The following is a 22373-nucleotide window of genomic DNA, read 5'->3' as shown; positions in this document are numbered from 1 at the left end:
CCCCCAGTGGGACTACCTAGCAGGAGGTTTGCAGGGAAGCTGGATATTTTAACCAAAGATTGCTTTCATTATGGGGTTTTTTTTTTAAAAAAAAAAAAGTCCACAGACTACACAAGTCTGGTTTTTCAAATTTCTTCAGTACACATAGGACCAAAACCATAGTATAATCCTGTCATAAATTAGGTTACAACTATCCTTGTGAGTTGCAGTTATCTACACATCAAATGCAGAATAAAAGGATGGGAATGTAGGATAGTTTGTTCCACCAAAGATCAGAAATTAAAGGAGACCCATGAGGGTTTTAAGGCAAGAACCCTGCTTATCCAAGAATATGTGGCATCAGAAAACGAAAATTTGATTCACCAACATGACAGCCCATGTTCATCAAACTCTGTCCCTTTCCATCAGCAGTAACTGGGACAGCGTCTTACACACTCAAGCACAGAAGGGAAAAGACACCACGGCGCTCCCTGTGCTCATGCAAACCAGTCCACTTCATTTAGAGGAACAACTAGTGCAGTGCACCCCAGAACAGTCTAGAGAAATGTAGGCACTGCTCTAGGGTTAAGCACCTTGGCCTTCTAACACTAAGCAAAGCTGACCAAAATCAAACTAAAAAAAGGAAAAGAAGAAAACACACCAGCCACAAACCTGTCCACCTGCTGAATGTCAGCGTTAAAGCGCTCTTGTGATTTAAGGGAGCAGAGGTAAGGAGACAACACAAGATTGTGTCTGCGCAAAAAACTAGAACTACAATTAGCTCCCAAAACTTCATATACATGTTAAATGTTTTATTCCGTTTTCTCACTTGTCATCAGACACACTTTAAATCTGTCTTCAATTCATCCCACTGAATGTCGACTGCAGAAACCATCCTTTCCCCCTTAATTCTGTTCTGCTTTTTTTTTTTTTTTCCTGTGTGTGTTTTTTTTGTTTTTCATTTTAAAAAGGGATTTCAGCTGTTGGGGACCTGAGGCTGGTTGGCTTTGAGGCTGCGTAGGGCTCTTCTTGCTGCTGCAGATTTGGCAATTCTGTAACTTCGGCCGACACCTTTGAACTTCCCCTTCCCTACGACTTCCACTGTGACTCTGACCTTGCTCTCATAGGTCCTCTCAGCCGGGCTGTAACAAAGCCACACAGATGGAACAAGGAGTCAGTCAGCAGCAGGTAGGCACCCTCTAGACACCACACAAAGCAAATGGGCCATAGAGACTTACAGCATGCTGCCAGCAGACGGGCTTGCAGCCTGTGAATTCAGCCCAACTTTCTCATAAACATAAAAGACCATGACGAGCCCATCAGCCAGCAGGCCACAACTGGAAACCTGGCTGACGTCGGGGGTGGGGTAAATCGGTCTCACTATAGAGTTTCTGAGAACACGTCCACCACTTGGGTGTTTTGTTTGCTTACTTGGGACTTGGGTGAAAGCTCACCCATCAAACCTGCGTGGTGACAGGGTTACAAGCCACCTTAACAGCGGCACCATTTCCCTCTGTGCACCTTTGGACTTACCTAAATTTAGCCGTTTCTGGTTCCATCTCAAGCAATTCTCTCACAGGGGAACGGGGCACATTTGCAGAGAATTTTTCTGTGATCAAAAGGAAACAGGAGTGAGTGAGAGCCGCAAGGTGGGTCTTAATTCCATGCTTCATTTCTCTGGAAGGGGGCCACCGGTACCTATGAGCGGACGCATCATGGGGTAGTACACCCGCCAGACCGCCTCCAGCGACATCCCACTGTCCATATAGATGGCGCCAGCAAGAGACTCAAAAATGTCCCCCATGGCCTTGGGAACCTCAATATCCTCTTCTTTCTCTTCGTCCTCTTCAGATCTCCGAAGCTGTTACAGGGAGAAAAGTTAAAGTCACCCAAAGCACCAAGGTCATCACAATGTCAGTTCTCGGGGCGGGGGCGGAGGTTCTCTTATATCATTACTTCCTCAACAAGGGTTCACAATGCCACGCATTTATGGGCGGCCCATACGTCCCGTATTAAGAGTCTCCACAAGTATCATCTTAACTTTCCAAAAAATGCAGTTTGTTCAAACTTCTCAAGGGGGTGGGAAGAAAAAGTAAAAATTCCCTTCCTGTTAGTAATTCTACACCCAGCAAGAAGAAATATTTTATTTCTAAATATAAACCAAAAAAAAACTTGAACAGAATTCGAAATGTCAATAAACCTATAAGCACCGCGCCCCCTCCCCCCCCCAAAAAAAAAACCAGTGCTAATCACTATTGATCAAAGAAGTGCATATTGGAACAATCCTACCACTAGCAGATGGGCACGGGTTAGACCCAGTACTAAGTAGTACAGTGCAGATGCGGCCCAGGCTAGCTTGAGAATACATTTCTGCTTGCTCAACAGGGAAATTCTGTTTGGAAGACATTTTTCTCTGTCCTTCCTTTTCTGGAGTATGTGACACATGAGAGGTATTAACAGTAAGAAAAACGGACACAGGTATCAGAAACCACTGTAACATGCACAACTCAGATGCAGCCGCTAGCTGAGTTCTCTCTCTAGGAACTCAGCTTACATAGGTAACTGGACACAGAGGCATGTTTATCACATCGGCATTTATTACAAAGCTTTCTTAGCTATAAACAACTGAAATATCCAGCTACAAGCGACTGTGTGAGGACATGAATCAGAGCTGAGTGTACCCACAGAGTGACGATCACGGCTGTGAAAACCCAGGATGCCTGTCAGTGCACGTGGAGCCGTCACGCTCTTATAAGTGACAGGAACAGGCTGGAGCAGTAGTCTGTGCCTGGGAGAATCCCGTTTCCTATTTTTATGTTGGTTTAGGGCTTATCTACACAAGCAAAAGACATAGCCCATAGAGAATGACATCGTCACTCACCAGCTATTTCTGGGGAAGCACAGTTGGCTCACTTTAATTTTCGTTTTGTTTACCTGCATCTGTCATTGTTTTCTAAAATAAGCACAAATGACTGTGTAACGGAAGTACAGAGAAAGGGGAGACAGAGCAGTCCTTCAACAGACTGCCGAGCCATGAAGTGCTGTAACATTTATGGTGCTGACCACTAGGAAAGCCAGGAGACTTGCTTTTGCTCTATTGTGGTTTCAAGTGAAAACCCAAGTTCAATGCTCTCCTTTGCAGATGGGGAAACTGAGGCCCAGAGTAGAGGGGCTTTCTTAACATCAAACAGCTAGTAAGTTAGAAAAGCCAGACCACAGTATTTCCAGTCAGCTTTTGTAACTTCTACCCATATGTTTCGATAAACAAAGAGAGTGAAAAGAATCAACGAAAATTAACAGAACCACTATGCCCTTCTAGCCTCAAAAGAGAACTGGGATCTAATTTTAGCTAACTCCTCAAATTCTAAACTTCCACTTTTCTAGGAAAGAACGAGGTTAGAAATAGTAGTTGAAGTTACACAAGATGGCTCTCATTCTGTCTCTCACGGTGAGCTGTGTTCCAGCTGAAATCCTTCAATCCTGGGGAAGGCTGTGAAGGCCACAGCTGAAGGCAAGCAGCAGCTGCCCTCCAGCACACACTCTGGAGAGGGTTTGATACTCTGCCTTCTAGCTACAAGGACAACCACATGAAAACCGAGATCCTTAATTTTTCTCAGAGAAATTCAGTACGTCTCAACAATAGCCTGGTGTCATTTTTTTTTAAAAAAGGAGCGAGAGGGGGGAAAAAAGTACAAATTAAAGGACAACTGAGGGGTTAGCAGAGTTATGGACAAATTCCTTGACTCCTTATAAGAACTGTGTAAAAATAAGAAAATGGTAGGAATTAGGATGAGGAGGAGAAGAAACGAGAATGCTCTCCTGGGTACACAGGTATGCAGATGGATGTCAGTGAAGGATTAGAGGAGATTGGAAAGATCTAAGTAATATCCTTTCCTACAAAAAATTTAAAACAGTTCCCCAAACCATGAGAATTAGCTCCATCACCAAAGAACCTCTGGCTGAACTTCACAGTAGAAGTCTCCCAAATTCCAATGGTTACAAATTTCAAAGTTTGGTTTTCAAAAGAGAGTTTTCCCATTTCAAGCCAAGCAGAATGCACATTACGCTGCTTCCCTGAAGTGTGTGCAAATACTGCTGAACCCCTCAAACGCCAGGCAGAAGGAGGCACCCGAGCTCCTTTATTCTGGGGGAGGAGCAGAACTCCTCAGTCTACACAGCCAAAGACCTCATCATGGACGGGTTACAAGGACCCAACCGGGACCTCCCAGGTCCCTGTCTCCACCTGCATGACACATGCACCCCACTCCAGTGAGGGCAACTCCCCAAAGACGAGAACTCAGCCCTGGCAGGTGTTCAGCAGCGCTGTGCTGTCAGACTCAGAAACCACCGTGGGCCCTAGGTGGGTGGCGTCTTTTAGCTCCAAATGCATCTTGAAGGAATGCTCTCACTAACCTCCGAATCCATTCCTTGCATTTCGTTCTTCTCCAGCTGAAACTGCACAAAATCATCGATGATCTGGAAGAGCTCGGGCGACACGGCTTTAAAGTACTTGTGGTAGTCATACTTCACCGCCAACGATGCAAAGATGGTGTTGTTGACCAGCGCAGAGCGTAGGTCAGTCAGGACCCCTGGGGAGTGCTGTCGAGGGTCTTCATAAAGGTGCTTGGTTATGAGGTAGTCCAAAATGGCATCTCCCAGGAATTCCAGGCGCTGGTAACAATCTGAGAGAGAGGGTCCAAAGGGGAACCGTGAGTATGGACGACACTGTGTGTACCAGCCAGCAGGGTCTGAGCCCCCCAACCCATCTTCACAGACATTTGACAAGATATTTGTCCCAATTATTGGACAAAGCCTCTGGAAATTAAATTTTAATGGCAAGTTAAGCATATTTCTTTACATAAGGTTTTAAGTGGCCCAAATGCTTGTGAAGGAAACGACTCAGCAGAGGATGCCGTGTGCTGTGGTGCTGCCCGGGAGGGGTCAGGACAGTCCGCTGAAGTCTCCATCACACACCAGCACACAGGGAAGAGTGGGACCTGCACGCACGTGTGCTCTGTGGCCCTTCGGCACACGCGCTCTCGCTCACACTCCTGGTGTGCATGTGTCACACAGGAAGAGCACAGCTGGAAGGAAGATCTGTCCTCAACTCAAACTAGAGAGGTGGCAGCTGACACATGACCAGGAGATGGGGACAGAGGAGCTGTGGAGCGAGTGTAGGCCTCAGCACACTGTCAGAGCGCGACCGTGGCAACGCTCCACGTCAGCATTGGAAGACAGAGTCCATTCAGCTGAGGAGACTGAGGCAGGAAGAGATGAACACTGTGAGAGAGAAGAGGCAGGGCCGGCCAGGACAGACTAGAACCAGGGTGCTGGTCTCCTACGTGTACCCAACCCAATCCAAATCCCCTGCCATCGAGGTGATTCCGAGTTATAGTGACTCTAAGCAAGTCTATTCACAGGGCAGACAACCGGACGTGTGCATTGTGTTAGAAAACCGCATCTCATCTCTCCTAAGCCAAGAAAAACGGTCCTTCGCTTCACCAGAGTCTCTGGTACCGACTGATCAGTTTTTGGGTTTACATTTTCTGATCCATCTGAACCTAACAACCCTTTTTGTGTTACCACCTAGGAAACACTAAGCCAAATGTTCTAGTTTGCTTTAGATGCTGGATTTCAGCACGCACTGGCTTTACTGAAAACAGCGTAGGGAGGGGTGCTGTGTGTTTCCTGAGCAGCAGTTTGGTTTTCTTTCTAATCCAACGGGGGCAGTGCCTATTGCACGAGGAGGGAGCAAGCACAAACCGCAGATGATGGCCAAGTCACAGCCACAGTGATGAGAACATGCCGTGAAATTTCTCTCACTCTCGTCATCCTCAGACGTCAAAGCCCCAGAGAGCAGCATCGTCTGACCCAGGAAAGAACCTTAGGAGAGTGCAGAGCTGCATGCAGACTACAGGTTGCAATCGGGGCCCCCAAAGACAGGGACAGGACCGGACAGGCAAGGAAACACAGCACCGGCCTGTGGACAGACAACGACGTGGCTGCCAGGAACGGAAACCCTGTGTTAGGCAGAAAGCTGTCCTAGAGTGGATGGGCAGACACAGCATTAATAGAAAGCAAACAGAGAATGGTCCAGCTGCCCCGTGAGGTCTCACTACAGCACACCGCCATCCTGCCACCTACCTATCCAAGTTCCCGACTTCCTGCTGCCCAAACAGTGGGGACGTGGAGGATGCTTTCTTCTCTCTTCCACTCACTGGCGCCCCCTCCGCTCCCCCCAAGAAAACGCAGCAGCCAGCGTGGTGGCTCACGGGCACCTTACCAGTGATGGTGTTGTAGTGGTAGGACGCGTGGGTGAAGGCCTGGAGGAGGTACGCCTTATTCTTGAAGCTGTAGTTGATCTTCTTTTCGAAGTTTTCAAAACCAGATATCAGGTGATTCAGGGTCTTATCTGCATCAGGGTGATCGAACATACACCGGGGTGGGATCTTCAAGCAGCCGTACTCCAGGTCTTTACACACTGAGGGGCGTGGGCCGGCCGCTGGAAGGTTCTTCTGTTGGCTGCTGGGAGCCTCCCGAGCGGAGGGCCAGGCCTTGCCCCCATCGGCCCTCCTCATCAGCGGGAGCACCTTCAGCCCCAGGGAGCAGAGGAAGAGCTGCGCGGGCCGCTCCCCGCAGCTGGTCAGGTAGCAGCCCAGCAGGGCCTCCACGCAGTCCGCGATGCTTTTGTCGGCGATGCACTGCTCCGTGTGCAGGTCATACGAGATGGACTGCTTGCCTGTGTCCACGCCACAGTTCTCTTCCGAGGGGTTCCAGAAGCCCACCACAAAGTCGTCTTCTTCCACGGCTTTGCTGGGGTCCAGATAGCACATGGCGTCCCACGAGCTGTAGTCAAAATCCTCAAAGTCTGGGGAAAACGGCAGGTGACCCAGAGGGGCTTTCTTGGGCGTTTTCCACTCATAGGCAGACTCGGAGGTTGTAAAGGGGGAGAGAGAGATTTTCTTGACAAAAGCTCCCGAGCCCATGAGCATGTTATCAATGAACCGGATGTGCTCCTGATCGTACTCCAGGAAGTCATCTTCATAGTCGGCCTCCTCCTTGGGAGCCCTCCACATGAGACCCCCCTCGTCCTCCTCGTCCTCCTCATAGTCAGTGCCCAGCTTGCCATTCGCCAGCACGCAGCCTTTCGTCTGAAGTGAGGGGGCATGGGAAGGAGGGGAGACAGAACTGCTGTTTTTAAAAGGGTTTGAAACTCAATAAAAGCCAGGGTTATGGATAATTTCAAACGACAACCACAAATAGTAAAAGGCAACTTTAAAATCACGGCCATTTGTTTTCAATTAACATAAATAAGTTATTTAATCATATAAACAAAGTAAACCGTGTACTTTGAATGTTCGTTTTCTAAGTTATAAAATGACCTTTATCAACTACGAAGCTTTAAGTTTGAGGGTTTGTACGTGGATAGAAAGTTAAAACGAGTGTCCACAGCGCAGAGCTTGGGTGAAGAACGTGACCTCCACAGGATGCATACCAAAGTACTCAGATGCCCACCACAGAGGTCTTCAAAGTCCGTGGACAAAGTACAAAATGTGGTGACCCTATTTTTTTAAAAGTTTTCAAATGTACAAAATGGAATTCCAGACAGAAGAAAAGCATTCTTTGTTTTAAAAGAAAGAAAAATAGGAGAACAGATAAAATAATTTAAAACCCTTCGTACTGTGAAAACACACAATAGGATTTTATAAGCAAGCTTGATCCCCAGATCCCCTTTGAACCGAAGCACATTCGCTACCACGTAAACTGCTCTGCTTGAAAGAAATCGAAGTGATCAAGGACAAGAAGCTGTGAATCTGAGAAATTATGCTTTCCCCCCCTTTCCCCTCTACTCTGAGCTGCAGTAGTGACGGAGGGGGGAGGAGGGGCTTACAGCGTAGCTGACAAAAAGAGAAGAAAAGTTAGACTGAGGTGAAGCACAAGAAGCCCATTTCTGTCAGAAGACCTTTGCTAATCCTAGTCTCTTTGGCAGATGCTTACTTGTCAATGACAACCTTAGTAAGAGCCTAGGCTTCGGGAATGCTGTGACTGTTTGGCAATACTCAAAAGATGCCAAATTTCTGATGTGCAAAGAGGAAAGAGAACCACCCAACAACTTTACTTTGGGGGGAGGAACCAGGGTTCCGCTTCAGTTTTGACCACAAGGCGTTCCAGAGTGTCCCTAACAAGAAGTGTTCAAACTTTCTGTCAGGCATTTTCTAAACACCTCAAATAGTTCATCAAACCAGCTTCAAAAAAGATAGTGTATCTGAACAGAAGAGCAGTGAGCCAAACCACATATCTAGAACTACAGACCCTTTACAATCTTTTACTTTTAAATTTAAATATTTTATTTATAATCTTTTATTTTTAATTTAAAAGCTTATAAAACCTTTTCAGGAAAAAGGAAGAGGCACTTCCAAGAGACCTGTCTACTCTTACTCAGTCCTGTCTCTGCTCTGAGAGCAGTCTGATCACAACTTTTAAAATAATCCAGCACCACCCGCTAGAACCTCTACCTGCCCCAAGTACTCGGAGATGTGTTTGAGTATCGCGTTGTCCTTAAGACCAAAACCAAAAAAGGTCAAACTCTTCATATTTTTTTTTAAAAAGGACTGCAAAATTTAATAATAAGAAGAAAAAATAGTTTCAAATCTTTATACATCTTCAGTAAATGTTATCATAAGCTAAAATCGGCAGCGTGTGAAAACAAATTAGCAAAATGTCAGTAAAGACTGGGTTTTAGTATTCCTATGTAATCTCGGGAAAAGTCCTTTATGGCCTCTGGGTTTCGGTTTCTTCATCTGCAAAACAAAGAACTCTCATGTTTTATGAGCACTTCAAAATCTTAAAAAAAAAAAAAGGCAAAACCCCAGCACACACACTCGTTTCTCTGACCTCCAACGACCGACCTCCAACTCAGTTTATCTCCCGGAGTTGTTGGGGCATTCTAAGGCAAGGGCTTTATGGTCCCCTCTGTGCAGAGGGACAGGAATGGAAGAAGAAGACCGGGTGCTCCTTCCAGTGCAGTCATGCGCAGCACAATGTCCATTCAGGCACACTGTCTCTGACCGACCGCATGTACGTATGTGGTCTCGACCCCCATTAAAGCCTATTCCATTACAAATTCAAGGTCTATGGCTAATAGTTCATAATAACAAATAAGTACAACTTTGCAACACACACCAGAACACTGTTACCATTACTTTGTTTAAAAAAAAAAAAAAAGAAAAACATGAGAAAAGGTTAACACTTTCACATACATAATAGAACGGACACTATGTATACGGAAATGTTTCTTGACTGTTTTTATGTATTACTAAGACAAACGTTTGAACACCTAGCATTAGATACAAATTACAACTAATTTCTTAGTACACATTCAAGTTAAAAGACAGGCGTAGGAACAAAACTGTGTGTATATAATATGGTGTTTACACAACATGGAAATCACATAACATCCTCTTTCACAGAATGCACTGTGGACGTTAAGTGACACATAACTATCTAATTAATGGAAGGGCCTACTTTCAGTATAAGCTTTAATTATTAAGTAAGAACCTAAACAATACTTTAATAAATTACAAGAATCAAAGTGCTGAGTCATCAACATTTTACGGGAGGGAAAAAAACCAAAAACAAAAAACTTTGTGTTGTATTTTAAAAAAAAAAAAAAGCATGCCAATGTCACCTTTAAGCTAAAATTAACAACCACAATACACCGAATATATTCTGGAAAAAACAAAAAATCTACAAAACAGGATAATTATTACTGGATTTCTTTCTTTTTTTTTTTTTTAACGTAACATTTTCTCTAAAGCTGCCACAAAACCTACACCTTTTCCTCTAAGGTTTATCTATGTCCAAGTTTTGTGCAAATATTATTTCTGACACAATTTGCAAAAATTTTCTCTTCACAGTTTTCTAAAACAGCTCATTTCTGCAACAAGCCAAGTGCTGTGTGAGTTAAAAACATATTCACGAAATAGGTAAAAATCAGAATACACACACACTATGCCACTGGAAATAAATTTCAGGCTGCTGATATAAAATGAGAGGACATGATGAGACTGCTTGTTGCTGAAAGAAACCATACTATCATCGTTGGTGTGGAGCAAAAATAAAGCAACAATGTGCCACTTAAGCACAACTGCAAACTAAACCTCCAGGAAATGAAAGTGCCTGAAAGCGCATGAAACTTCAGAAAGTGGCCCCGGAGTCAGCCCCGCTCAGAGGCCTCCCAGGTGCCCTCTGCTGGCCTTCCAGACAAGACAAAATGAAGCAGCTGGAGCTAATATTTCTAGTTTTCTTAAGTCACTGGCAAGATTTAAATTATTTCCAGAAACGTCAATCTTTATGTGCACAAGAGGAAAAACAGTCCTAACCGAGAGAACTCTGAGCAACAAGAGCAAGATTTTCCTGAAAAGTCTGAGCAGAAGCAAGCCTCTAGGATAAACTAACAGGACACGGTGGTGCAGTGGACTGACTGTTAGTGGCTGTGCTCTTCTACCTTTGGAAGAGGAAGATATTATACCAACAGTAGCCGTCTCTCCCGCCCCCCGCCCCCAAATCAAACTTAACAACACTGGTTCCAGACTTGATGAAAAGCCCATTTGAAGGAATCCCTCAAGTGCTATCAAATACCAGGAGGCCTCATACAGATTGCAGAAAAATGGAGTGCAGAGAATGGCATTTTTTTCACCAACATTTGAAGCCCCCTGGTATCTGAGTCTACTGTATACACACCAATGGAAAGGAAACAAAAATCAATAGAGCACAAGTCTTCCCCTTTATTACCAAAGTAATAAAGACTTCAAAACTCCAGTTTGCCCAAACTTACCATTTCATCTTTTTCCCATTTGTCTGCGTTACTTTTGTCTTGATTTACTATATAACCAGGGGGGAGCCAATTCACGGGGGGATCGAATATTGACACCACCATGCGGCTGGGCAGTCCCTTCTTTTTTCCAAGGCGGTACAGATTACAGTTGCTGACCTTTAGCAGAAAAGATTAGTACAACACTTATCCATCAATGGTCACACAAGGCGTGTCAGCATGTCCAGAGCTACAAACCCAGTGCCATCAAGTCAATGCTGATGCCTAGTGACCCTAAAGGACAGGGGAGAAGTGCCCCCCATTGGGTTTCCCGAGGCCGTCCATCTGTAAGGAAGCAGATGGCTACATCGTTCTCCTGCAGAGCGGCTGGCTGGTGGGTTCAAACCACTGACCTTTCACCTTTAACCACTGTGCTACCATGACACCTATTCTTCACACAGCTGGTCATCAATCACAAGGGTTACATACGTTTCTATACACTCGTGTTAGAAAAAGAATATTAAATTCCGAAGTATTCTATACCCTTTAGTGCAATTAGATGAATAGCTATGAATATGAAATGCAGATCACAGAAATGGGTATCTATATAAATACACAAATTTCTTATAAATGACTCAAAAGAAATAGACAGTTTCAAACATTTGAAACACAACCTGATGCCATCAAACGCTAACCGGTACTCTCAGAACAGAACATAATCCATATAGTAAGTCAAGATGGCAGAATAATATTGGTGAAATCAAGAAAAGGAATGCAGAAACTCTCGTTATGAAGTGAAATTTGGCACTCACTGTACAAGGTTGAAACAGTTTAATTGTTCCTAGAATCTAAGCCACAAATATGATTTCAATTTTAATGTTCTTCCCAAATACTATTTTCTGTTTTGGATGACATTTCAATATATTTTTTCTTTGCTCAAATACTTTAAAATGGTAATAAAGCTAAAGGTAATAAAGAAAACTCCATTTATTTAACATTCATAAAACAGCTTTATTTTCTACCCTCGGGTCTATTTCTTTTCCTAGTGACTTTCTTCTCCCGAATTTGCTCCATTCATGGCATTTCTGTCTAGTTTTTACTTGGAAATTGGGGTCTAGACTTGTCCACTATACATCCATTTCCTAAAACCTGGGTCCATTTCTAATGAAGTGCTTCGTGAGCCTGCTTTTCTCCAGGTAACTCAAGTACTACGTAACACGCACCCACCACATGAACTGCACCCCAAAGAGACAGACGCCTGGCCCTGGTGAACCACACAGCTGGCAGGGACCAGGGGTCTCCCACCATGCTCGCTGTGTACCACCAGGCTTTCCCACACTGCCTGGGGCGAACCCGGCTCAGCTGACTGCGGGCTTCCTTTCCAGTACCACCAACAGGGGGCGGGAGAGCAGCACAGAACCACACTCACAGTGGACTGGGAAGAGTGGCTGGCTGGGGAGGAAGCAAGCATTTGGCTGGGAGTGGCAGAATCCCACACATGGAAACAGGGCAGCACACTGCAGTAGGACCACCTCAGCTGAGCCCAATAGGGGGCTGCTCACACCTGGCTGGGATCTCAAATGCGTATGGGCTATGACTGTAGGAGCCCAGCGGATCTCACATGCCTGGTGGAAAAAGCGAGAACAATTTCTGCAGAAAGCAGTGGCAGAGGGCTTTGAACAGAACAGAAGAGTTAGGTGTGTCCCATACAGTCAGCTCTCCCTCGACCCCTCGCCCCTGGGGTGCACTCTCTCACATTACACTCCGCCCTCAGCCTCTTGTATTCCATACCCACAATCAGCCCTTGGTCTCAGAGCCTCAGGACCATCTTTAAAGAGCTAACTCCCAAACTGTCACTAGGCCAGAGTCATTTCTGACGAGTTCCCAAGAGGTCCAAAATCTGACCCTGACTTCCCGTTTCCTGAAGCAGCCCCTCAGTCTCACCCCACATGGATGGCGTGGGGGGAGCAAGAAGGTGGACTGTACCTCAGCCCCCTCCCCCAGACACCAGATAATGACAGTGCCATCTAGGAGGTGGGCACACAAGACGAGTGCTCCCCCACCGAGGTTTAGTGAGCAGTCCCACACTCAGTATGTGCTGGGCGGGCGTGGGTATCATCGGAAGCAGCTCAGACCTTCTGGGTACAATCCCAGGGCTGCCACTGACTGACCACGTGACTATGTCCAAGTTAGCCTCTCCTACCTCAATGTCGTCATCTGTAAAAGGGGACAATGAAAGCGCCATGTCCATAGGACAATCAGGGGAATTGCATACAGTCGGTTCCGACTCATAGCAACCCTGTATAGAGTTTCCAAGGAGCAGCTGGTGAATGTGAACTATCAACCTTGTGGTTGAAACTGACCTTGCAGTCCAGTGCATTACCCTGCAGCACCACACCAGGACTCCACTGTGAAATGTTCGCGGAAACACCACTTAGCTCAGTCCCTTCCTCGTGCCAGATCGTGAGTTCGATCCCATCTTCTGTATAAGCTTCCTCTTCTCAAGCACCACCGAGTCAGTTTTGACTCGTAGCAACCCCGTATAGGGTTTCTGAGGAGCAGCTGACCCTGTGGTTAGCAGTCCAATGCTTATCCGAAAGCACCACACCAGAGCTGCACAAGCTTAGACTTCTTCAAAGACCAACTGAGAGCTCAGCTTGCTCTGGTTTGTCATTCCAGCCCTACGTATTCACTTACACATACCATTTTACTCATATTATTAACCCTGATCAAAATCCCTTCCAAGGTGCTCAGCACAGCCCTTAGCCTTACATCTGAGCTTACAACACAGTGTGCCCCCTCTTTTGCCTGTTCCCTGTCTGACTGGGACCCTAGTTTAAGCACTGAGAGCTCACACATTCTGTTCACCTGCTCCTGGGGTCCAGGCTCTGCAAAGGCAGCTCCCCATTCATACGGCTACTGCTGAATAAGTCCCTGTGGCCTTGTGCCTGCTCCTTTACCACCTTTTCAATCATCTGCCCTCATTAGCTTTCCTCTCTCTGTCTTATTCCATGCTATACTGAAGGCCAGGCCCGGACTCTGGGCTCCCAGGGCCGCTCCCTCACAACTCGAGCACTGCAGGCACTCACAGTGGGACATACCAGCCACATGAAGAGCTCTTGGTCTTTCCCTTCCCGACTCTCGGGACGAGCACATCAACACAGACCTGGGTCTAAGGCATATGGGCATGTCTGACTCCACTCCACCAAAGCCCCAGCCCGTGAATGTCTGGCTGCACGTTTATGACACCCCCCACTCCCAGTGCCTCGCAGCACAATTTTCTCTGACCTGGATTTCCATCAACACAAAGTAACACAAATACAGACCATCGCTGGGGCGTGTGCCTCCGGTGGCCCTTGTGGAGATGGAGTGGCTGTTGTTTACCCAGGGGCCCTCTCTGAGGGTAGCAATGTCAGGCTCTGATCTCACAGACCTGACACTTAGAACTGCTCTCAGGTGCACTAGGTAATTACTCTAAGTGCTCCAAACTAAAGCATCATGCCTCTTACCTTTTTGCTTCTCATATAGGAAAGGCGGCCCTCGTGAGCATCGGGGTAAGTGCAGAACAGGTACGTGGTGATGGCGTGCTTTAGGAAGGAGTCACCCAGCATTTCAAGCCGCTCCAGGTTAAATCCATCGCTAGCATTCGAAAGGGTCAGAGCCTGAAGGATAAGTCCAGGGTTGGGCCCCAGAGTACTTGAGGAATACCCAACCGGAGGGCCCTGCTCCGAATCCATCCTGCCCTTTCGAACCCCATCGGGCACCATGGCCGTTGTGGGGCTTCCGTCTGAGGTAGATTTGTTAGCATTTCCATCAAGGTATTTCTTACTCAGTAGAGTACATTCATCGCGGGGCTTGGGCTGGTTCGCATAATTGTATAAACTCTGAATGGGATATGAGGTAGTTGGTTGTACAGGTATTTCCTGCTTGTAGTAATCCAGCTGATTTCCTTGGCAAAAGTCTCTGTTAGCTAAATCGTAACTGCCGTTGGCAAGGTTTTTATTGTATGAAAGACCGTTAATTGCTTTAAGATCTGTGGAAACGTCAGTGGGGAGCTTACCAGGTGGCTCGCTGAGTAGCGCTCTGCAGGTCACAGACATTTGGTCATGATTCTCTAGAGAGGGGTTCCTATTAGCACCTTGATGTGCAGCATTTTCAGGGACTACCATTGTGCTGTGCTTACAGTAATTGTCGTGTTCGGCGGAAGAGGAGTTAGAAATTGAGATGAAAGATTTGCTGTCGATAGATTTTTTCCACCCGAAGTCTAAGTTAGGGTATCTGTAAAGACATTTTGGTCACTTTTCATCAGATCCTTCTAAAGAGCTAAGCTTAAAGCAAGAGAAACTGAATTAAAAAAACAAACAAAAATCCCCCAGAGATCTCAATAAGTAGGCGCCTAATTCACAGAGGAGGCAGCAAGGCAGAAATCAACTTTCTTTGGAATTTGGCCCATTGGAAATGAAGTGGGTCGGTATTTATTGCATTGCTGTATTTACTACCAAAGCACAGTATGATGGTCAAAGGTCCTGGAGCCTGGAGGCTGAAAGCCAGACTGCCTGCCCGGGTTGAAATCCCAGGGCCTCCAGTTAACTGGCTGGGAAACTTTGGGTCATTTATGTAACTTCTTGAGAACTCAGCCTCCACACTCAATGAGGCTCATAACTGTTCAGACCTTACAAGACTGTCCTAGGGTAAAATGAGGTAATGCAGGTAGTAGCACATGAAGGCAGTGTTTGTCCTCAGTCAGTAATGACAGCAGGTACCTGGGGTGCAATCACTCTTGGACATTGGTGTCGTGATTTTAGAAACAGCCTGGAAATGTCTGCACCACAGCAATGCGACCATCTGCATGGAAGGAAGGTTACTCCTGACCTCACTGGGCTCATCAAGGAGCCTAATGATGCAGTTGCTTCAGGTACCTCCAGGCTTTCGGGCTCATTTTTTAATAATGAATGTACATAAAATGAAAATTCTAACTTATTCTATTCGAGTTTAAACAGGACCCTAGGGCCCCAAAGGACAAAGCTGAACTCCTCTTTGGGGTATCCACACTGCAGACATCTCCGGGAACAGAGAGCCACAGCTCACGCCCATGCAGTAGCTGGCGGGTTTGAATTGCCCACCTTGTGGTTAGCAGCCTACCTAAAATCCGCAGGAAGGGATCTGACGCCCACACCGGCATCGCTGGCCGTTTGGGCTCTGAGCTCCTCTGCGGTGAGAAGGCAGTGAAGGCGGTAAAGTATGCTGGGCAGACACACTGCTTTCCTCCACAGGGATGCTGGGATTGGGTGGATAGCACAGAGCTCGGGAACCAGGATCTATGAATAAGGAAAAAGGTAGACGGGTAAGCAAGTGTGCGCGCGCACACACACACACACACACACACACACACACACACACACACACACGAAAGAAAATTATAGATGAAGAAAAACCATCTTAAACACTAGCGACATGTAGTTGTAAAGAAGTTTACAAAAACCTCTCGGGCTAACTGACATTTATCCTACGGTTTACAGAAAGAATGTAAGGACCATATAAAACCCCTAGGACAGGGGCTTTCTGCGCTCTGGTGGTGCTATGGGATCAGCATTGGACTGCTAACCACGAGATAAGCAGTTCAAAGCCACCAGCTGCTCTCAGAAACCCTACACAGGGTCGCTACGAGTCAGAACCAACTCAATGGCACTTATCAACAACAAGGTCCCCCTAGTGACAACTTGCCCGTTACCTGTTTATTCTGCAGACTTTCCCATTTGGCTTTCCGCTTTTCAGCACTGCTCAGAGGGAGAGCCTTCCCCTTCTGATTCAAATGGCGAGGTGTCAGCAGATTCAGTCTGGAGAGATTTCAAAATCACTTCTTTTATCAAACAAACAAAATCAAACACACACTCCCACCTCAGCATGTGGGCCAGTCATCTGAAGGTCCCTGAGCCCCACCCTGGGCAGTTCTGTGTGGGAGATCGTGCTAGATTCCCAAGGGTGCCTGGTGGGCAGTGGGGCCTCAGGCAAAGCTCCTTACCTGGAGGATGTGTGGTCCACATCCAGCAGCGGCTGGTTGAGATTAGTCAGATCGAGGTTGTACTTTGTTTTATAATATTCTGCAAATGTTTCATACTCGGGAGAAGGAAATTTGCTGAGTGGGGTAAGATCGGTGTACACGTCAGCCACATAAAATCGATGAGGCTGGTCAAAATTGCGGTATCTGAAAAAGAAAACGAGTGACTTTTTGGTGTAAGTCATCTACTTCCCAAACACAGCTGTGTTTAATGTGGAAATGATGATTTTAGAGTGTTTGTTCTTGTTGTCAGGTGCCATCGAGTCGGTACTGACTCATAGTGACCCTATGCACAGCAGAATAAAACACTGCCTGATCCTGGGCCAACCTCACTATTGTTGAAAAAGTTAAAAATTAGTAAAACATGAATGAAAAGTTCTATTCCAAAAGATATATTCCTGGTGTACTTGGGACAATGTTTTCTAGAAAGTAAAACCTGATCATTCTCCCTACTTTATTATTCTTACTCTTGTTCTAAGTAGCTACTTTGATATAACATGAAAGCTAAGTGGCATCTTGAAGTATCTCTTAATTTCATCAATATAAACAGTTTACAACATTTCCAGCATCTACAATAACTGCGTAAATACTATGTACCTAATAACTGAAACAGGGGAACAGGAGAACTGCAGGGTAAGCACTGGCCTTCCAACCACAAGGTCAGCAGTTCGAGTCTACCAGCCCCTTCTTGTGAGAAAGATGAGGCTTTCTGCTCCTGCAAAGATTTACAGGCTTGAAAAGTGCTAGACAGAGTTGCTATGAGTCAGAAACAGTTCGATGGCACTTAACAATGGCAGGTAGTCTGGAGTCCTGGCGTGGTATTGTGGGTTAAGCACTGGACTGCTAACCACAAGCCACACCTTAGAAACTCTATGCAGGGTCACTAGGAGTTGGAACTCACTGGGTGACAACAACAACCACACGAAACAGAAGACATTTGTCATGGTAAGATGTACTTCTGGGCCATCTACAGTAGTCACAGTTTACAATGACAGCTAACATGGAAATATAAGGTCAGCTTGAACCACAAGGTCAGCAGTTCAAACTCACCAGCCACTCCTTGGGAATCCTAGACAGGGTCACTATGTGTCGGAACCAACTGGATAGCACCTGACAACATTTAGACAATGAGAGCTAGCAAATGATGATTTTGAGGTGCAAAAACTAATCAAAGGAAGACTGACTCTCAGTCACTTCCCTAGTTCTTTGTGCCTGCACAGAATTTTATTGCACAGAAAGTCCCTAAGTTTTCACTAAGAAAAACACATTCTGGTTTACTGTGTTCACTGAGCTTGGTAACCTTATTCATTGTAAAATGAATTTTGAAATAAAACACAATTATTTACCATCAAATTCAATAAAACGAATTTGGGGATTAAAGGACAGAGATTTGAAGAAGAAAATCAGTATGACAGATTAGGTTATGTGATGTTCACAGAGGCAAATCCCTTCAGTTGTTATGTTTGAGGGAGTCCTGGTATGATGCTATAGGACAAGCACTAGTCTACTAACTACAAGGTCAGCGGTTCAAACCCACCAGCTGCTCCTTGAAAATCCAACTCGGCATCAGAACTGACTTGGTGGCAGTTCTGACAAACTCCAGAGAACAGACAAACTCCAGAGAACAGACCCAGGTAATGAGATGCCTCCACTTCTAATGGGTGCTGTCCATGCCAAAGTGGTGGCCTGCTTACCTTCCCTGATGAGCAAGCTTTGGTTTTCCAGCAAGGGACCGCCCCCACTTGCCTCGGTGGTTAAGCACCCACCTTGGAATGATAACTGCATCCTGGTAATCTTCTAATTTAAAAACAAAGGGTGTTTCCTTTGAATACTTTGTGCTGGGGATGCCTATGCGAGCTTCAGATTTCTCGATCTCCTCCATGAACTGAAAGTCAATATCCAATGTGCTGGAGTCACTCACTGGGGAAGACACACAAAAAGATTCTTTAGCTTGTCGCAAAAGTCATAATACACAGCAGATTCTACTTAAGCTTTATGTTCACTGAGGGGTCTAATTTACAGTTCTCCTGGGCAAAGGAAGAGAAATCTTATAGGAAACAAAATCAGCTCACAGCTATGCAAAGCCCTTGATTTTGAGCTGGCATTAATGGGCCAAATGCGAAAGTGTGGGACCTGCTTACCAACATTAAGAGGTAGAACGCAGTATGCTGAGTCAGCGTCTGTAGGTTTAAATTCTAGTGCAGGTTTCTCAAGCCGAAGAATGTGCGAGAATATATACTGGTGAAGCCTTGTAATCAACTCCAGCATTTGTAGGGACAACGTGAAGCCAGACTTCTTGAGCTCAATAGATATGGTCACTTCTCCAGAACGCGTGTACACAGGGAAGTGCGGGATCTGGACAGAGAGAACAGAGGCACCTCTCAGACGAGCAGGCGGTGCTGCCTTCCGCTACAAACGCGACTTCGGAAGAGGGAGGACGCAGCCTTCCATCAAGGGGCATATGGCAGACTTTACACATCACGGGTGAACAAGGGGCAGCTACTAATCCTTTTATTTTTTTTTAAAAAAAAGGAATTTTTCATAGGCACCACTGTTACCATCGAGTGTCTACCTGAGGTATGGGTTTGGCTGTCAATATTCCAAAGCATCTGGTGGAATCCTCGGGAGGGTAGAGCTTCCGCCTTCGAAAGTTGAGCTCATCGGGCAAAGGGGTGGTTAGAACCATGCCGATCACATACAGGTAGCAGGGCTGGTCGGGTTTGGGGTAGCTATCCCTCAAACATTCTGGGATCTGCAGTTGGAAATAAAGATTAAGGCGCATGAAAACAATGGATTCCTGGCATCACTAAAAGCTGGTACAGTCCACTGAAACGACTCAGCAGTCCACACCCTGGCCCTGGACAGATGGCCGTTCTCCACCTCCCTGTGTACGCTGCCTCTCATCGTGGACAGGACATCCTCCACCCTGCCGATTTTACCACACTCGACCCCCTTTGTCCTAGCTCCATTCACAAGTAAAGCAAGCATCTTACCCCTAAACTAAATGACAAAACCATCTTTCTGAATGAAATTGACTTCTGGGTAGACTCCTGGAGAATCTGAGGTAGGAAGGAGCAGGGTCCACAAGGAAGTGAAGGGACTGATCTAGGGAAGCTGGGGCACGGGCTAAGACCCCATTGTGAGCCCAACAACAGGGGCCTGGGAAGCCTAACAGAGAAACCGAGACTTGATATGGCAGGAAATGACAGGCTAGCATGTCATACGTCCTAATGCGCTGCGGGTTAACGCGCTGGACTGAAAGGGAGGTTGGAACCACAAGGTTAGTGATTTGAAGCTCCCCAGCCTCTCCACAGAAATCCTATACAGGGTTGCTATGGGTTGGAAGCAACAGCACTTAACTACAACAACAACAATCAATACTAACAGCCTTTGGGTAGCACTGTCTTCGTTTTGTGGAACCCGGTCTTCCCGGAACACTGGTTTCTTCTTCATCGTGTAAATCAAGTTCTTCTTCATATTTAACAGTCTCTTTCCCCACTGGCATCAAATGGTCATCCAGCTCGCCTGAGAAATGACAAATGGGAGTGATGAAGAGTCTGCTTATCAGTAAGTAATCCAGAAAAGCTCCATGTCAAGATGTAAGTGGAGAGTAAGGAAAACTAAAGTACCTTTGCTGCTTTCCTGAGTTTTTAAAAATGACGGTAAATATGCACATACTGCATGAAACATGCCACTTCAACCTACATGGACAATGCTACGTGCCCATCACCAGGGCTCTGCCCCGTTACCATGAACACCCTCCCCCTCAGCCCTCAGCCTGCTCACTCCTTCCAGCTTCCGCTCATCAGCCTACTTGAGATGCTTCACCCGAGGGGAAACGCCTGTGCGTTTACTACTAATGTGAAAGTCTCCTGAGTTGTGATACTTCAGGCAAAGTTGACTTTGGCGGTCAGATATTCAATATGAGCAGAAGTAAACGCTCCACGATTAAAACGTCCGAACAGAAAAGAACGCATACCAACACTTCTCATTTTAACGGCAACAGAAGATGAGTTTTCATGCTTCAATAAATAAAAAGACTATAGATTTATAAATTGCTGTTGTTAAGTGCCGTGGAGTTGGTTCTGACTCACAGTAACCCTGTTTAGTGTTTCCAAAGAGCGGCTGATGGGTTCAAACCCCAACCTTGCAGTTAGCAGTCAAGTGCTTATCCTACAGAGCCACACCAGGACCCCAAATTAGCAAAAACTGATTCAAGGGACTAATATTAAAATACAAATGTTCAAGATCCAACAGCTAAGAGAGACTGCTATCTATTTAAAAGAAGTCAGTAAAGGAAGTAAGCAAAACATTGTTGCCTACAATTATGCTGTGGAAAAAAACTGTGTATTTCTGTGTGTGTGTGTATGCTTCAATATTTAATGGGCCTTAGGTGAAACAGTTTGTCGTACTGTGGTGACTTGTGAGTTGCTGTGATTCTGGAAGCTATGCCATGGGTATTTTAAATACCAGCAGGGTCACCCACGGTGGACACGTTTCAGATGAGCTTCCAGACGAAGACAGACTAGGAAGGAGTGACAAATTACTTCCAAATATTTAGTCACTGAAAACCTTATGAATAGCAGAGAAACACTGTCGAATATAGTGCCAGAAAATGAGCCCCTCGGGTTGGAAGGCACTCAAAATGCGACTGGGGAAGAGCCGCCTCCTCAGAGTAGAGTTGACCGTGATGACGCGAATGGAGTAAAGCCCGTGGGAGAACAGCCTGCGGGACCTTCATTTGCTGATGGGGCAACAACTCAAAATGAGGAGACACAGCTGTAAACATCCACTGAATATCGGAACATGTAAAGTAAGAAGTATGAATCTAGGAAAGTTAGAAACTGTCAAAAATGAAATGGAATGCATAAACATCAATATCTTAGACATTAGTGGCTGAAATGGACTGGTATTGGCCATTCTGAATCTGATGACCACATGATTACTATGCTGGGAATGACAAATAGAAGAGGAATGGTGTTGCATTCATTGTCAAAAAGAACATATCCAGATCAGTCATGAGGTACAATGATGTAAGTGATAGGATAATATCCATGTGCCACTATTATTCAAATTTATGCACCAACCACTAAAGCCAGTGAGGCTGGAATAGAAGAATTCTACCAACTTCTTCAATCTGAAATTGATCAAACATGCAATCAAGATGTATTGCTCATTACTGATGATTGGAATGCAAAGGGTGGAAGCAAAGAGGAAGGATCAGTAGCTGGAAAATATGGCCTTGGTGATAGAAATGATGCTGGAGAATGCATGATAGAATTCTGCAAAAATCAATGATTTGTTCATTTCAAATACCTTCTTTAGACAGCATAAGAGATGACTATACACATGGACCTTGCCAGAGGAATACACAGAAATCAAACTGACTACATCTGCGGAAAGAGACGATGAAAAAACTCCATATCATCAGTCAAAAGAAGGCCAGGGGCAGACTGTGGAACAGACCATCAATTACTCACATGTAATTTCAAACTGAAGCTGAAGAAAATGAAAACAAGTCCA

The 22373-nt window shown here is 45.6% G+C and overlaps 1 protein-coding gene across 1 annotated transcript in view; it reads right to left on the bottom strand.

The window, feature by feature from the left end:
• Positions 1-955: 955 nt before the first annotated feature.
• Positions 956-22373, bottom strand: part of DICER1 (dicer 1, ribonuclease type III) — a 58176-nt gene continuing 36758 nt past the window's right edge. Inside the window, exons 15-28 of the mRNA XM_006839545.1 lie at positions 20236-20375; positions 19423-19602; positions 18992-19205; positions 18617-18770; positions 16815-16997; positions 16524-16629; positions 15935-16110; positions 14302-15070; positions 10817-10972; positions 6263-7130; positions 4393-4661; positions 1678-1840; positions 1513-1588; positions 956-1121 (exon numbers count right to left, since the gene is read on the bottom strand). Of these exons, the coding sequence (XP_006839608.1) occupies positions 956-1121; positions 1513-1588; positions 1678-1840; positions 4393-4661; positions 6263-7130; positions 10817-10972; positions 14302-15070; positions 15935-16110; positions 16524-16629; positions 16815-16997; positions 18617-18770; positions 18992-19205; positions 19423-19602; positions 20236-20375 (3620 nt within the window). The remainder of the gene's footprint in view (positions 1122-1512; positions 1589-1677; positions 1841-4392; positions 4662-6262; positions 7131-10816; positions 10973-14301; positions 15071-15934; positions 16111-16523; positions 16630-16814; positions 16998-18616; positions 18771-18991; positions 19206-19422; positions 19603-20235; positions 20376-22373) is intronic.

Source organism: Chrysochloris asiatica, unplaced genomic scaffold (genome assembly GCF_000296735.1).
Source record: "Chrysochloris asiatica unplaced genomic scaffold, ChrAsi1.0 scaffold00025, whole genome shotgun sequence".
NCBI classification, from domain to species: domain Eukaryota; kingdom Metazoa; phylum Chordata; class Mammalia; order Afrosoricida; family Chrysochloridae; genus Chrysochloris; species Chrysochloris asiatica.
This window is presented reverse-complemented; position numbering and strand designations above follow the sequence as displayed.